Here is a 15,799-nt window from a genome sequence, read left to right as displayed (position 1 = left end):
CAGGTATATACACTATATTGCCAAAAGTACTTGGCCACCCATCCAAATGATGAGAATCAGGTGTCCCAATCACTTGGCCCGGTGTATCAAATCAAGCACTTAGGCATGGAGACTGTTTCTACAAACATTTGTGAAACAATGGGCCGCTCTCAGTGATTTCCAGCGTGGAACTGTCATAGGATACCACCTGCGCAACAAATCCAGTCGGGAAATTTCCTTGCTCCTAAATATTCCAAAGTTAACTTTATGATAAGAAAAGTGAAGTTTGGGAACAACAGCAACTCAGCCACCAAGTGGTAGGCCACGTAAACTGACAGAGAGGGTCAGCATAGTGCAAAGACTTTCTGCACGGTCAGTTGCTACAGAGCTCCAAACTTCATGTGACTTTCCAATTAGCCCACGTACAGTACGCAGAGAGCTTCATGGAATGGGTTTCCATGGCCGAGCAGCCGCATCTAAGCCATACATCACCAAGTCCAATGCAAAGAGTAGGATGCAGTGGTGTAAAGCACTGGACTCTAGAGCAGTGGAGACACCTTCTCTGTACTACCGGGGCGGTATAGCTCGGTTGGTAGAGCGGCCGTGCCAGCAACTTGAGGGTTCCAGGTTCGATTCCCGCTTTCGCCATCCTAGTCACTGCCGTTGTGTCTTTGAGCAAGACACTTTACCCACCTGCTCCCAGTGTCACCCACACTGGTTTAAATGTAACTTAGATATTGGGTTTCACTATGTAAAGCGCTTTGAGTCACTAGAGAAAAGCGCTATATAAAATATAATTCACTTCAAAATATAATTCACTTCATGAGTCACACTTTTCCATCTGGCAATCTGATGGACCAGTCTGGGTTTGGAGGTTGCCGGGAGAACGCTATATTTCGGACTGCATTTTGCCGAGTTTGAAATTTGGTGGAGGAGGAATTATGGTGTGGGGTTGGTTTTTCAGGAGTGGGGCTTGGCCCCTTAGTTCCAGTGAAAGGAACTTTGAATGTTTCAGGATACCAAAACAATTTGGACAATTCCATTGGACGGCACTGCAAGTTCATATGTGAGTCAAGGCAGGTGGCCAAATACTTTTGGCAATATAGTGTAACTGCGTGGCTGATATATGTAAAATATTTATTTATTTTTTCCAAAATTTGGTGGGTAAATTGGGTAAATATTGTATAATAACAAACCAAACAGCTGTGCTACTAACAACTGCAGTGTTTCCCACACATTCATTTATTTGTGGCGGCCCACCACGAAAGAATTACGTCCGCCACAAATAAAAAAACATTTTTTGTTTTTGTTTTTTGTTTTTGTTGTTGTCCTGTCCAGCTTCTCAGGCAAATCATATAGTTGATGTAGATGCCCATATAGGCTGTTCAGATTTATTTTACAAAAGAGAAGTGTAGGATACTTCTCTTGTTGCCTTATTTGTATTTGACCACTACTGTTTTCTGTTTATTTGTTACTGACTGCGGCAGGACACCTCTGCCTCTGTTTCACTTTATGTTGCTGGTAAATAATATGGTTGTAGTAGTAGGCTAAAGTTAAATTATTTAGTATGCACTAATTAAAGGGGCAGAGCTTTAAGAGACATTTTAGCTTTTATATTTTATAAGATATATTTTTTGTAAGAACCACAATTAATAAATATATTTCAGTGAATAACTTATTGTTCAAATCTGTATATAAATATGTACATAAAGTGTTGTAATTATATTGTAAAATGGATGGATGGACGTTTAAAACAAAACTGTTATTAATTAGTAAGTATACATTTTTTTAGCCTTTTTAGAGAAAATCATACAATTGTAGTAAATTATGCAAATTACTCGATGATGTCATGGTGACCACGCCCATAACCACGCACCCACCACCACAGGTATCTTGGCAGTTTATGGGAAACACTGTACTGCAGTAGTTGTTAGTAATGTTATAATAATATATAGCATTTACTTTAGAGCGTGGACCTCCTTTCAGCTGCTTCTCCGTCAAACACACCATCGGCAGCTTCTCCATATTTTCATGGATAAATGTCTGCCTTTTAGATACTATTTTAACGTCCTTGGTGTTATCGACTCATTCTGCTTCAGTATGACACAGACTAGCTAAATGTTTTCGCTCGTGCATGTTTTTGATTGAGCACCTTTGCTCACAACCTAAAGCGATATCATTAGCTGAGAGACAGCCCGTATCCCAAAGAACTCGAAAACTGCGGCACGGTATCATGGTAATGCGTTCGCCTACGTATCGTTCCGTGGTATCAAGTACCCAAACAAAGAAAATGTCTCCGCATGGGCTTTTTTTTATTTGAGTACTTTTGCAAAATAAGCCACCGTAGTTTATACATCAATGATGAAATCTTAACATTGCAACACATGCCAATACGGCCGGGTTAGATTAGTAAAGTGCAATTTAAAATTTCCCGCGAAATATCCTGCTGAAAACGTCTCGGTATGATGACGTTTGCCCGTGACGTCACGGATTGTAGCGGACATTTTGGGACACCATTGTGGCCAGCTATTAAGTCGTCTGTTTTCATCGCAAAATTCCACAGTATTCTGGACATCTGTGTTGGTGAATCTTTTGCAATTTGTTTAAAGAACAATGAAGACCGCAAAGAAGAAAGCTGTAGGTGGGAAGCGGTGTATTAGCGGCCGGCTGCAGCAACACAAACACGTAGCCGGTGTTTCATTGTTTACATTCCTGAAATATGACAGTCAAGCTTTACCATTGGCCTGTGGGGAACTGGGAAAACAGAGAATCTTACCAGGAGGACTTTGAGTTGGATACGCGTTACCGTGAGTACGCAGCTGTGGCTTCCAAACATTTGATCGCTTGCCCGTACGTGCGTGCCGCTATGTGCATGTCACGTGCGTAACTTTGGGCAAATATATGTGCTATATGAACTTTGCGGAGGTGAACGGTACTTTGGGCTGTGGGATTGAGTGTGTTGTGCGGGTGTTTGATTTGTATTGGCGGGTTATATGGACGGGAGAGGGGAGGTGTTTGTTATGCGGGATTAATTTGTGGCATATTAAATATAAGCCTGGTTGTGTTGTGGCTAATGGAGTATATATATGTCTTGTGTTTATTTACTGTTTTAGTCATTCCCAGCTGAATATCAAGTCCCACCCGCCTCTCACAGCATCTTCCCTATCTGAATCGCTTCCACTGCCCTCTAATCCTTCACTCTCACGTTCCTCATCCACAAATCTTTCATCCTCGCTCAAATTAATGGGGTAATCGTCGCTTTCTCGGTCCGAATCGCTCTCGCTGCTGGTGGCCATGATTGTAAACAATGTGCAGATGTGAGGAGCTCCACAACCTGTGATGTCACGCTACTTCCACTACAGGCAAGGCTTTTTTATCAGCGACCAAAAGTTGCGAACTTTATCGTCGATGTTCTCTACTAAATCCTTTCAGCAAAAATATGGCAATATCGCGAAATGATCAAGTATGACACACAGAATGGATCTGCTATCCCCGTTTAAATAAGAAAATATCATTTCAGTAGGCCTTTAAGTTCATGAATCCAGATGGATCTCTATTACAATCCCCAAAGAGGGCACTTTAAGTTGATGATTACTTCTATGTGTAGAAATCTTTATTTTAATTGAATCACTTGTTTATTTTTCAACAAGTTTTTAGTTATTTTTATATATTTTTTTCCAAATAGTTCAAGAAAGACCACTACAAATGAGCAATATTTTGCACTGTTATACAATGTAATAAATCAGAAACTGATGACATAGTGCTGCATTTTACTTCTTTGTCTCTTTTTTTTAACCAATAATGCTTTGCTCTGATTAGGGGGTACATGAGTTAAAAAAATGTTCACAGGGGGTACATCACTGGAAAAAGGTTGAGAACCACTGCTCTATATGACAACAGCACTTTGCTATTTTTACAGAACCAACCGCAAAAATGTTAGTCAAAGGTCCTCTCTATGACAACACACTTTGCTATTTCTCCAGAACCAACTGCAAAAATGCTAGTCAAAGATCCTCTCTATGACAACAGCGCTCTGCTGTTTTTACAGAAACAACAGCAACAACTTCACTCAAAGATTCTCTACATGACAGAAGTATTCTGCTGTTTTTAACCAACTGTTTTTAACCAACGTTTTTAGGAACCAACTGCAAAAACGCATGTAAAAAGTCTATGTCAAGAGCACTCTGCTGTTTTTCAGAACCAACTGCAAAAATGTAAGTCAAAGATCCTCTCTATGACAACAGCACTCTGCTATTTTCACAGAACCAACTGTAAAAATGCTATTTCTCTAGAACCAACTGCAAAAATGTAAGTCAAAGATCCTCATGGATCCTCTCTATGACAACAACACTTTGCTGTTCTTACAGAACAAACTGCAAAAATGCACGTAAAAAGTCTATGTCAAGAGCATGCTGTAGTTTTTGGGAACCATCGCAAAAATGCTAGTCAAAGATCCTCTATATGACAACAGCACTTTGCTATGTTTACAGAACCAACTGTAAAAATGCTATTTCTCCAGAACCAACTGCAAAAATGCTAGTCAAAGATCCTCTCTATGACAACAGCACTCTGCTATTTTCACAGAACCAACTGCAAAAATGCTATTTCTCCAGAACCAACTGCAAAAATGCTAGTCAAAGATCCTCTCTATGACAACAGCACTCTGCTGTTTTTACATAACAAACTGCAAAAATGCTATTTCTCTAGAACCAACTGCAAAAATACTAGTCAAAGATCCTCTCTATGACAACAGCACTCTGCTGTTTTTACAGAACCAACTGCAAAAATGCACGTAAAAAGTCTATGTCAAGAGCATGCTGTAGTTTTTGGGAACCATCGCAAAAATGGTAGTCAAAGATCCTCTATATGACAACAGCACTTTGCTATGTTTACAGAACCAACTGTAAAAATGCTATTTCTCCAGAACCAACTGCAAAAATGCTAGTCAAAGATCCTCTATATGACAACAGCACTTTGCTATGTTTACAGAACCAACTGTAAAAATGCTATTTCTCCAGAACCAACTGCAAAAATGCTAGTCAAAGATCCTCTCTATGACAACAGCACTCTGCTGTTTTTACAGAACAAACTGCAAAAATGCTATTTCTCTAGAACCAACTGCAAAAATACTAGTCAAAGATCCTCTCTATGACAACAGCACTCTCCTGTTTTTACAGAACCAACTGTAAAAATGCAATTTCTCCAGAACCAACTGCAAAAATGCTAGTCAAAGATCCTCTCTATGACAACAGCACTGTGCTGTTTTTACAGAACAAACTGCAAAAATGCTATTTCTCTAGAACCAACTGCAAAAATACTAGTCAAAGATCCTCTCTATGACAACAGCACTCTGCTGTTTTTACAGAACCAACTGCAAAAATGCTATTTCTCTAGAACCAACTGCAAAAATACTAGTCAAAGATCTTCTCTATGACAACAGCACTCTGCTGTTTTTACAGAACCAACTGTAAAAATGCAATTTCTCCAGAACCAACTGCAAAAATGCTAGTCAAAGATCCTCCCTATGACAACAGCACTCTGCTGTTTTTACAGAACAAACTGCAAAAATGCTATTTCTCTAGAACCAACTGCAAAAATACTAGTCAAAGATCCTCTCTCTGACAACAGCACTCTGCTGTTTTTACAGAACCAACTGCAAAAATGCATGTAAAAAGTCTATGTCAAGAGCATGCTGCAGTTTTTGAGAACCATCGCAAAAATGCTAGTCAAAGATCCTCTATATGACAACAGCACTTTGCTATTTTTACAGAACCAACTGCAAAAATGTTTTTTCTCCAGAACCAACTGCAAAAATGCTAGTCAAAGATCCTGTCTATGACAACAGCACTCTGCTGTTTTTACAGAACCAACTGCAAAAATGCTAGTCAAAGATCCTGTCTATGACAACAGCACTCTGCTGTTTTTACAGAACCAACTGCAAAAATGCTATTTCTCTAGAACCACTGCAAAAATGCTTGTCAAAGATCCTCTCTATGACAACAGCACTCTGCTGTTTTTACAGAACCAACTGTAAAAATGCACGTAAAAAGTCTATGTCAAGAGCATGCTGTAGTTTTTGGGAACCATCGCAAAAATGGTAGTCAAAGATCCTCTATATGACAACAGCACTTTGCTATGTTTACAGAACCAACTGTAAAAATGCTATTTCTCCAGAACCAACTGCAAAAATGCTAGTCAAAGATCCTCTCTATGACAACAGCACTCTGTTGTTTTTACAGAAACAACTGCAAAAATGCTAGTCAAAGATCCTCTCTATGACAACAGCACTCTGCTGTATTTACAGAACCAACTGCAAAAATGCTATTTCTCTAGAACCAACTGCAAAAATACTAGTCAAAGATCCTCTCTGACAACAGCACTCTGCTGTTTTTACAGAACCATCTGCAAAAAGTCTATGTCAAGAGCATGCTGCAGTTTTTGAGAACCATCGCAAAAATGCTAGTCAAAGATCCTCTATATGACAACAGCACTTTGCTGTTTTTACAGAACCAACTGCAAAAATGCTATTTCTCTAGAACCAACTGCAAAAATACTAGACAAATATCCTCTCTATGACAACAGCACTCTGCTGTTTTTACAGAACCAACTGTAAAAATGCAATTTCTCCAGAACCAACTGCAAAAATGCTAGTCAAAGATCCTCTCTATGACAACAGCACTCTGCTGTTTTTACAGAACCAACTGCAAAAATGCACGTAAAAAGTCTATGTCAAGAGCATGCTGTAGTTTTTGGGAACCATCGCAAAAATGCTAGTCAAAGATCCTCTATATGACAACAGCACTTTGCTATGTTTACAGAACCAACTGTAAAAATGCTATTTCTCCAGAACCAACTGCAAAAATGCTAGTCAAAGATCCTCTCTATGACAACAGCAATCTGCTGTTTTTACAGAACCAACTGCAAAAATGCTATTTCTCTAGAACCAACTGTAAAAATGCTATTTCTCTAGAACCAACTGCAAAAATGTAAGTCAAAGATCCTCTCTATGACAACAGCACTCTGCTATTTTCACAGAACCAACTGCAAAAATGTTAGTCGTGGATCCTCTCTATGACAACAACACTTTGCTGTTCTTACAGAACAAACTGCAAAAATGCACGTAAAAAGTCTATGTCAAGAGCATGCTGTAGTTTTTGGGAACCATCGCAAAAATGCTAGTCAAAGATCCTCTATATGACAACAGCACTTTGCTATGTTTACAGAACCAACTGTGAAAATGCTATTTCTCCAGAACCAACTGCAAAAATGCTAGTCAAAGATCCTCTCTATGACAACAGCACTCTGCTGTTTTTACAGAACCAACTGCAAAAATGCTATTTCTCTAGAACCAACTGCAAAAATGTAAGTCAAAGATCCTCTCTATGACAACAGCACTCTGCTGTTTTTACAGAACAAACTGCAAAAATGCTATTTCTCTAGAACCAACTGCAAAAATACTAGTCAAAGATCCTCTCTATGACAACAGCACTCTGCTGTTTTTACAGAACCAACTGCAAAAATGCACGTAAAAAGTCTATGTCAAGAGCATGCTGTAGTTTTTGGGAACCATCGCAAAAATGGTAGTCAAAGATCCTCTATATGACAACAGCACTTTGCTATGTTTACAGAACCAACTGTAAAAATGCTATTTCTCCAGAACCAACTGCAAAAATGCTAGTCAAAGATCCTCTATATGACAACAGCACTTTGCTATGTTTACAGAACCAACTGTAAAAATGCTATTTCTCCAGAACCAACTGCAAAAATGCTAGTCAAAGATCCTCTCTATGACAACAGCACTCTGCTGTTTTTACAGAACAAACTGCAAAAATGCTATTTCTCTAGAACCAACTGCAAAAATACTAGTCAAAGATCCTCTCTATGACAACAGCACTCTCCTGTTTTTACAGAACCAACTGTAAAAATGCAATTTCTCCAGAACCAACTGCAAAAATGCTAGTCAAAGATCCTCTCTATGACAACAGCACTCTGCTGTTTTTACAGAACAAACTGCAAAAATGCTATTTCTCCAGAACCAACTGCAAAAATACTAGTCAAAGATCCTCTCTATGACAACAGCACTCTGCTGTTTTTACAGAACCAACTGTAAAAATGCAATTTCTCCAGAACCAACTGCAAAAATGCTAGTCAAAGATCCTCTCTATGACAACAGCACTGTGCTGTTTTTACAGAACAAACTGCAAAAATGCTATTTCTCTAGAACCAACTGCAAAAATACTAGTCAAAGATCCTCTCTATGACAACAGCACTCTGCTGTTTTTACAGAACCAACTGCAAAAATGCACGTAAAAAGTCTATGTCAAGAGCATGCTGTAGTTTTTGGGAACCATCGCAAAAATGCTAGTCAAAGATCCTCTATATGACAACAGCACTTTGCTATGTTTACAGAACCAACTGTAAAAATGCTATTTCTCTAGAACCAACTGCAAAAATGCTAGTCAGAGATCCTCTCTATGACAACAGCACTCTGCTGTTTTTACAGAAACAACTGCAAAAATGCTAGTCAAAGATCCTGTCTATGACAACAGCACTCTGCTGTTTTTACAGAACCAACTGCAAAAATGCACGTAAAAAGTCTATGTCAAGAGCATGCTGTAGTTTTTGGGAACCATCGCAAAAATGCTAGTCAAAGATCCTCTATATGACAACAGCACTTTGCTATGTTTACAGAACCAACTGTAAAAATGCTATTTCTCCAGAACCAACTGCAAAAATGCTAGTCAAAGATCCTCTCTATGACAACAGCACTCTGCTGTTTTTACAGAACCAACTGCAAAAATGCTATTTCTCTAGAACCAACTGCAAAAATACTAGTCAAAGATCCTCTCTGACAACAGCACTCTGCTGTTTTTACAGAACCATCTGCAAAAATGCACGTAAAAAGTCTATGTCAAGAGCATGCTGTAGTTTTTGGGAACCATCGCAAAAATGGTAGTCAAAGATCCTCTATATGACAACAGCACTTTGCTATGTTCACAGAACCAACTGCAAAAATGCTATTTCTCCAGAACCAACTGCAAAAATGCTAGTCAAAGATCCTCTCTATGACAACAGCACTCTGCTGTTTTTACAGAACAAACTGCAAAAATGCTATTTCTCCAGAACCAACTGCAAAAATACTAGTCAAAGATCCTCTCTATGACAACAGCACTCTGCTGTTTTTACAGAAACAACTGCAAAAATACTAGTCAAAGATCCTCTCTGACAACAGCACTCTGCTGTTTTTACAGAACCATCTGCAAAAAGTCTATGTCAAGAGCATGCTGCAGTTTTTGAGAACCATCGCAAAAATGCTTGTCAAAGATCCTCTATACGACAACAGCACTTTGCTGTTTTTACAGAACCAACTGCAAAAATGTTAGTCAAAGATCCTCTCTATGACAACAGCACTTTGCTGTTTTTTACAGAAACAACAGCAACAACTTTACTCAAAGATTCTGTACATGACAGAAGTATTCTGCTGTTTTTAACCAACTGTTGAAAAAACACCAAAGATCCTCTATATAGGAGAAGTTCTCTGCTATTTTCAGAAACCAACTGCAAAAACGATGCTGTTTTTCAGAACCGACTGCAAAAACGCCAGTCAAAGATCGTCTATATGACAGAAGCGCTCTGCAAACGTGTGCTGCAAGGTAACTTGGTTGAGTTGGTCAGTTTGGTCACACTTCAGCACGCCGACATCCCAAGTCTGGACCTTGAATTAAAAAAAACCAAACTCCTAACACGAGCCAGCGCTAATTAATTTAGGCCAGACCTCATTTCAGCCATGGAATTCCACAAGGCTGGCGTGCGAGGAAAAAAAAAAAAAAAAAAAGTGTCTCGATTTATTCTACGCACCGATTTGTATTATTAATAAGCCAGCTAAAAGATTCATCACTCCTCACACGGAGCCGTATCGTGATACCTATCCACTAATCAGCCGGGAACAAAAAAGGCAATGAAAAACAAATTCCTGTATGACTGATTTACATAAATATCCATTTGTGTAATTATAATGCTGGGAGGCAAGAGTGGCAATTTACCTGCCGCTGCTGTTACTAAACGACCCACTTACGGACGTCATTTTTGGGGAAACCGCGATGACAACAAATGACGTGACGTTCTCCTCCTGCGCTTTTCAGGTACCTTTACTTCGAGTACAACGAGATCCGGGAGATGGAGCGCGGCACCCTGGACTCCATGCCGTCCCTCCAGCTGCTCTTCCTCAACGCCAACCTCCTGCGGAGCCTCCCGCCGGGGGTCTTCTCCGGGGTCAACCTGGCTCGCCTCAACCTGAGGAACAACCACCTGCTGCGGCTTCCGGCGGACGGCGTGCTGGAGCACCTCACCGGCTTGGTGCAGGTCGGTTGTTTCGCCCGTACTGGAGGGGGGGGCCTTATTTTGAGTGACGGCGGCAGGCGGGCCGCGCCGGATCACCACTGTTTGTTTACAAAAAGACGGCACCAACGCGCATAAGTATATTTACCCCGCGTGTCAGAAAGAGGAGATTAAAAAGACTAATGCGATGCCAACAACACGTCGTGTTTTTCACAGCTCCGTGAAATACACAAAACAAGCCCGACTCTTGGATGTAGCTATTTCCATATTTAAAACCTCGCCCCTCCCCCCCAGGCACTGATGTCTTGGCATCCGATGGCGCTGATAATGATTAAAATATTAAAAAAAAGGAATAACAAGGTGTCTGGAATGAGGCGGAAACTAGTTGGAATCAGTATAGCGCCTAATTATGGGCCTGCTCCTAACCGTTGGCATGTTTATTAATGTTAACATAAGAGTAGGGCTGCAACAACTAATCGATTAAATCGATTAAAATCGATTATAAAAATAGTTGGCGATTAATTTAGTCATCGATTTGTTGGATCTATGCTATGCGCATGCATACATTTTATTTTATTTTATTTTATTTTTTTATAAACCTTTATTTATAAACTGCAACATTTACTAACAGCTGAGAAACACTCATCAAAATTAAAACTGCAAACAGCGATGGACGGGACCGACTTTGACGGCACATAAAATCCAAACCGGAGCAGTAATTAAAACTCTTTCGTCAACTTTTAATCAGAAGGGTTCAATCTCTCTCCTGTGCTAGTTTGAAGCCGACACGACAAACACACTCAGAGGAGATAATGTTTGAAAAAAGGTGACCGGTTTTTACAAAACTTTTGTTTTGAAGGGGGAATTGCAAACTTCCTGTTGATTTTTGCTGGGGGTTGTCAATATATGAAATGTAGTTCTAAGTGAGACCTATATAGAGGTTTTTGTTTCATGTCTCTAAGACATTCCTACTGGAAGTTACAGGCAGTTTTGTCTGAGTTTTCTTCCTAGGAGCAGTTATGTCTGTGTTTTCTTCTTAGGGGGCGCTAGAGCGCAATTTTGAGTTTTTGGGTTGGGTTTTTTATTAGATCGCAATTTACAGTCCTGATGTGTGTGTCCAGTTTGGTGAGTTTTGAAGCATGTTAAGGGGGTCAAATTACAGCTCAAAGAGGCAAAAGTGACTGTTTTTAGTAAACTTTTGTTCTAAAGGGGGAATTGCCAACTTCCTGTTGATTTTTGCTGAAGGATGTTAATGTATGAAATCTAGGTCTAAGTCAGACCTACATAGAGGTATTTCTTTTATGTCTCTACGACATTCCTACCGGAAGTTGAAAGCAGTTTTGTCTGTGTTTTTTCCTAGGAGGCGCTAGAGCGCAATTTTGAGTTTTGGCTTTTTTAAAATTTTATTAGATGGCAATTTTTGCCAGTCCTGATGTTTGTGTCAAATATGGTGAGTTTTGAAGCACGTTAAGGGAGTCAAATTACAGCTCAAAGAGGCGGCCGGTATAATAATAATAAAACTTTACGATTTCAATAGGGTCCTCTGTCCCAAAGGGACATTGTGGTCCCCAAACCGGAGCAGTAATTAAAACTATTTCGTCAACTTTTAATCAGAAGGGTTCAATCTCTCTCCTGTGTTAATTTGAAGCCGACACGACAAACACGCTCAGAGGAGATAATGTTTGAAAAAAGGTGACCGGTTTTTACAAAACTTTTGTTTTGAAGGGGGAATTGCAAACTTCCTGTTGATTTTTGCTGGGGGTTGTCAATATATGAAATGTAGGTCTAAGTGAGACCTATATAGAGGTTTTTGTTTCATGTCTCTAAGACATTCCTACTGGAAGTTACAGGCAGTTTTGTCTGAGTTTTCTTCCTAGGAGCAGTTGTGTCTGTGTTTTCTTCTTAGGGGGCGCTAGAGCGCAATTTTGAGTTTTTGGGTTGGGTTTTTTATTAGATCGCAATTTACAGTCCTGATGTGTGTGTCCAGTTTTGTGAGTTTTGAAGCATGTTAAGGGGGTCAAATTACAGCTCAAAGAGGCAAAAGTGACTGTTTTTAGTAAACTTTTGTTCTAAAGGGGGAATTGCCAACTTCCTGTTGATTTTTGCTGAAGGATGTTAATGTATGAAATCTAGGTCTAAGTCAGACCTACATAGAGGTATTTCTTTCATGTCTCTACGACATTCCTACCGGAAGTTGAAAGCAGTTTTGTCTGTGTTTTTTCCTAGGAGGCGCTAGAGCGCAATTTTGAGTTTTGTTTTTTTTAATTTTTTATTAGATGGCAATTTTTGCCAGTCCTGATGTTTGTGTCAAATATGGTGAGTTTTGAAGCACGTTAAGGGAGTCAAATTACAGCTCAAAGAGGCGGCCGGTATAATAATAATAAAACTTTACGATTTCAATAGGGTCCTCTGTCCCAAAGGGACATTGTGGTCCCCAAACCGGAGCAGTAATTAAAACTCTTTCGTCAACTTTTAATCAGAAGGGTTCAGTCTCTCTCCTGTGCTAGTTTGAAGCCGACACGAAAAACGCGCTCAGAGGAGATAATGTTTGAAAAAAGGTGACCGGTTTTTACAAAACTTTTGTTTTGAAGGGGGAATTGCAAACTTCCTGTTGATTTTTGCTGGGGGTTGTCAATATATGAAATGTAGTTCTAAGTGAGACCTACATAGAGATTTTTGTTTCATGTCTCTAAGACATTCCTACTGGAAGTTACAGGCAGTTTTTCCTGAGTTTTCTTCCTAGGAGCAGTTGTGTCTGTGTTTTCTTCCTAGGGGGTGCTAGAGCGCAATTTTGAGTTTTGGGGTTGGGTTTTTTATTAGATCGCAATTTTTGCCAGTCCTGATGTGTGTGTCCAGTTTGGTGAGTTTTGAAGCATGTTAAGGGGGTCAAATTACAGCTCAAAGAGGCAAAAGTGACTGTTTTTAGTAAACTTTTGTTCTAAAGGGGGAATTGCCAACTTCCTGTTGATTTTTGCTGAAGGATGTTGATGTGTGAAATCTAGGTCTAAGTCAGACCTACATAGAGGTATTTCTTTCATGTCTCTACGACATTCCTACCGGAAGTTGAAAGCAGTTTTGTCTGTGTTTTTTCCTAGGAGGCGCTAGAGCGCAATTTTGAGTTTTGTTTTTTTTTTTTTTTTTATTAGATGGCAATTTTTGCCAGTCCTGATGTTTGTGTCAAATATGGTGAGTTTTGAAGCATGTTAAGGGAGTCAAATTACAGCCCAAAGAGGCGGCCGGTATAATAATAATAAAACTTTACGATTTCAATAGGGTCCTCTGTCCCAAAGGGACATTGTGGTCCCCAAACCGGAGCAGTAATTAAAACTCTTTCGTCAACTTTTAATCATAAGGGTTCAATCTCTCTCCTGTGTTAATTTGAAGCCGACACGACAAACACGCTCAAAGGAGATAATGTTTGAAAAAAGGTGACCGGTTTTTACAAAACTTTTGTTTTGAAGGGGGAATTGCAAACTTCCTGTTGATTTTTGCTGGGGGTTGTCAATATATGAAATGTAGGTCTAAGTGAGACCTACATAGAGATTTTTGTTTCATGTCTCTAAGACATTCCTACTGGAAGTTACAGGCAGTTTTGTCTGAGTTTTCTTCCTAGGAGCAGTTGTGTCTGTGTTTTCTTCCTAGGGGGCGCTAGAGCGCAATTTTGAGTTTTGGGGTTGGGTTTTTTTTTATCAGATCATAATTTTTGCCAGTCTTGATGTGTGTGTCCAGTTTGGTGAGTTTTGAAGCATGTTAAGGGGGTCAAATTACAGCTCAAAGAGGCAAAAGTGACTGTTTTTAGTAAACTTTTGTTCTAAAGGGGGAATTGCCAACTTCCTGTTGATTTTTGCTGAAGGATGTCAATGTATGAAATCTAGGTCTTTTCTTTCATGTCTTTATGACATTCCTACCGGAAGTTACAAGCAGTTTTGTCTGTGTTTTTTCCTAGGGGGCGCTAGAGCGCAATTTTGAGTTTTGGGTTTTTTTTTTTTTTTTAGAAGGCAATTTTCGCCAGTCCTGATGTGTGTGTGTCAAATATGGTGAGTTTTGAAGCATGTTAAGGGGGTCAAATTACAGCTCAAAGAGGCGGCCGGTATAACAATAATAAAACTTTACAATTTCAATAGGGTCCTCTGTCCCAAAGGGACATTGCGGTCCCTAGCTATTTCCATATTTAAAACCTCGCCCCTCCCCCCCAAGCACTGATGTCTTGGCATCCGATGGCGCTGATAATGATTAAAACATTAAAAAAAGGAATAACAAGGTGTCTGGAATGAGGCGGAAACTAGTTGCAATCAGTATAACGCCTAATTATGGGCCTGCTCCTAACCGTTGGCATGTTTATTAATGTTAACATTAGAGTAGGGCTGCAACAACTAATCGATTAAATCGATTAAAATCGATTATAAAAATAGTTGGCGATTAATTTAGTCATCGATTCGTTGGATCTGTGCTATGCGCATGCGCAGAGGCTTTTTTTTTTTTTTTTAACATTTTATTTTTTAGGGGCCGAGTCCCTTTGGGACAGAGGACCCTATTGTATTTCTAGTATTTTATTATTATACCGCCGCCTCTTTGAGCTGTAATTTGACCCCCTTAACATGCTTCAAAACTCACCAAATTGGACACACACATCAGGACTGGCGAAAATTGCGATCTAATCAAAAAAACCAAACCCCATAACTCAAAATTGCGCTCTAGTGCCCCCTAGGAAGAAAACGCAGACAAAACTGCCTGTAACTCCCAGTAGGAATGTCGTAGAGACATGAAACAAAAACCTCTATGTAGGTCTCACTTAGACCTATATTTCATATACTGACAACCCCCAGCAAAAATCAACAGGAAGTTTGCAATTCCCCCTTCAAAACAAAAGTTGTGTAAAAACAGTCACCTTTTTTCAAACATTATCTCCTCTGAGCGCGTTTGTCGTGTCGGCTTCAAATTAGCACAGGAGAGAGATTGAACCCTTCTGATTAAAAGTTGATGAAAGAGTTTTAATTACTGCTCCGGTTTGGATTTTATGAGCCCTCAAATTCGGTCCCGTCCATCGCTGCTTGCAGCTTTAATTTTAAATTGTATTTTATTTTATTTTTTTTATAAACTGCAACATTTACTAACAGCTGAGAAACACTAATCAAAATTAAAGCTGCAAGCAGCGTTGGACGGGACCGACTTTGACGGCACATAAAACCCAAACCGGAGCAGTAATTAAAACTCTTTTGTCAACTTTTAGTCAGAAGGGTCCGATCTCTCTCCTGTGCTAGTTTGAAGCCGACACGACAAATGGCTCAGTGGAGATAATGTTTGAAAAAAGGTGACCGGTTTGCAAAAAATATTTTTAACCCAAATAGGTGAAATTAGATCATCTCCTAGTGTGCCGCGGCACAGTGGTTGAAAAACACTGAACTAGACGAGCGAATTGTGGTAACAAACTGCTCAGCACAGATTTTAGAAATCTAGTGGGTAACTCATCAAGGCAGCGTGT

The 15,799-nt window shown here is 39.6% G+C and overlaps 1 protein-coding gene across 1 annotated transcript in view; it reads left to right on the top strand.

Moving 5' to 3' along the window:
• Positions 1–15,799, top strand: part of LOC133646203 (SLIT and NTRK-like protein 3) — a 128,095-nt gene that overhangs the window by 63,373 nt on the left and 48,923 nt on the right. The window contains exon 6 of the mRNA XM_062041340.1: positions 10,122–10,341. Coding sequence (XP_061897324.1) covers positions 10,122–10,341 — 220 coding nt within the window. The remainder of the gene's footprint in view (positions 1–10,121; positions 10,342–15,799) is intronic.

This window comes from Entelurus aequoreus, linkage group LG03, assembly GCF_033978785.1.
Source record: "Entelurus aequoreus isolate RoL-2023_Sb linkage group LG03, RoL_Eaeq_v1.1, whole genome shotgun sequence".
In the NCBI taxonomy this organism is placed as follows: domain Eukaryota; kingdom Metazoa; phylum Chordata; class Actinopteri; order Syngnathiformes; family Syngnathidae; genus Entelurus; species Entelurus aequoreus.
Note: the sequence above shows the minus strand (reverse complement) of the source record. Positions and strands in the feature narration are given on the sequence as shown.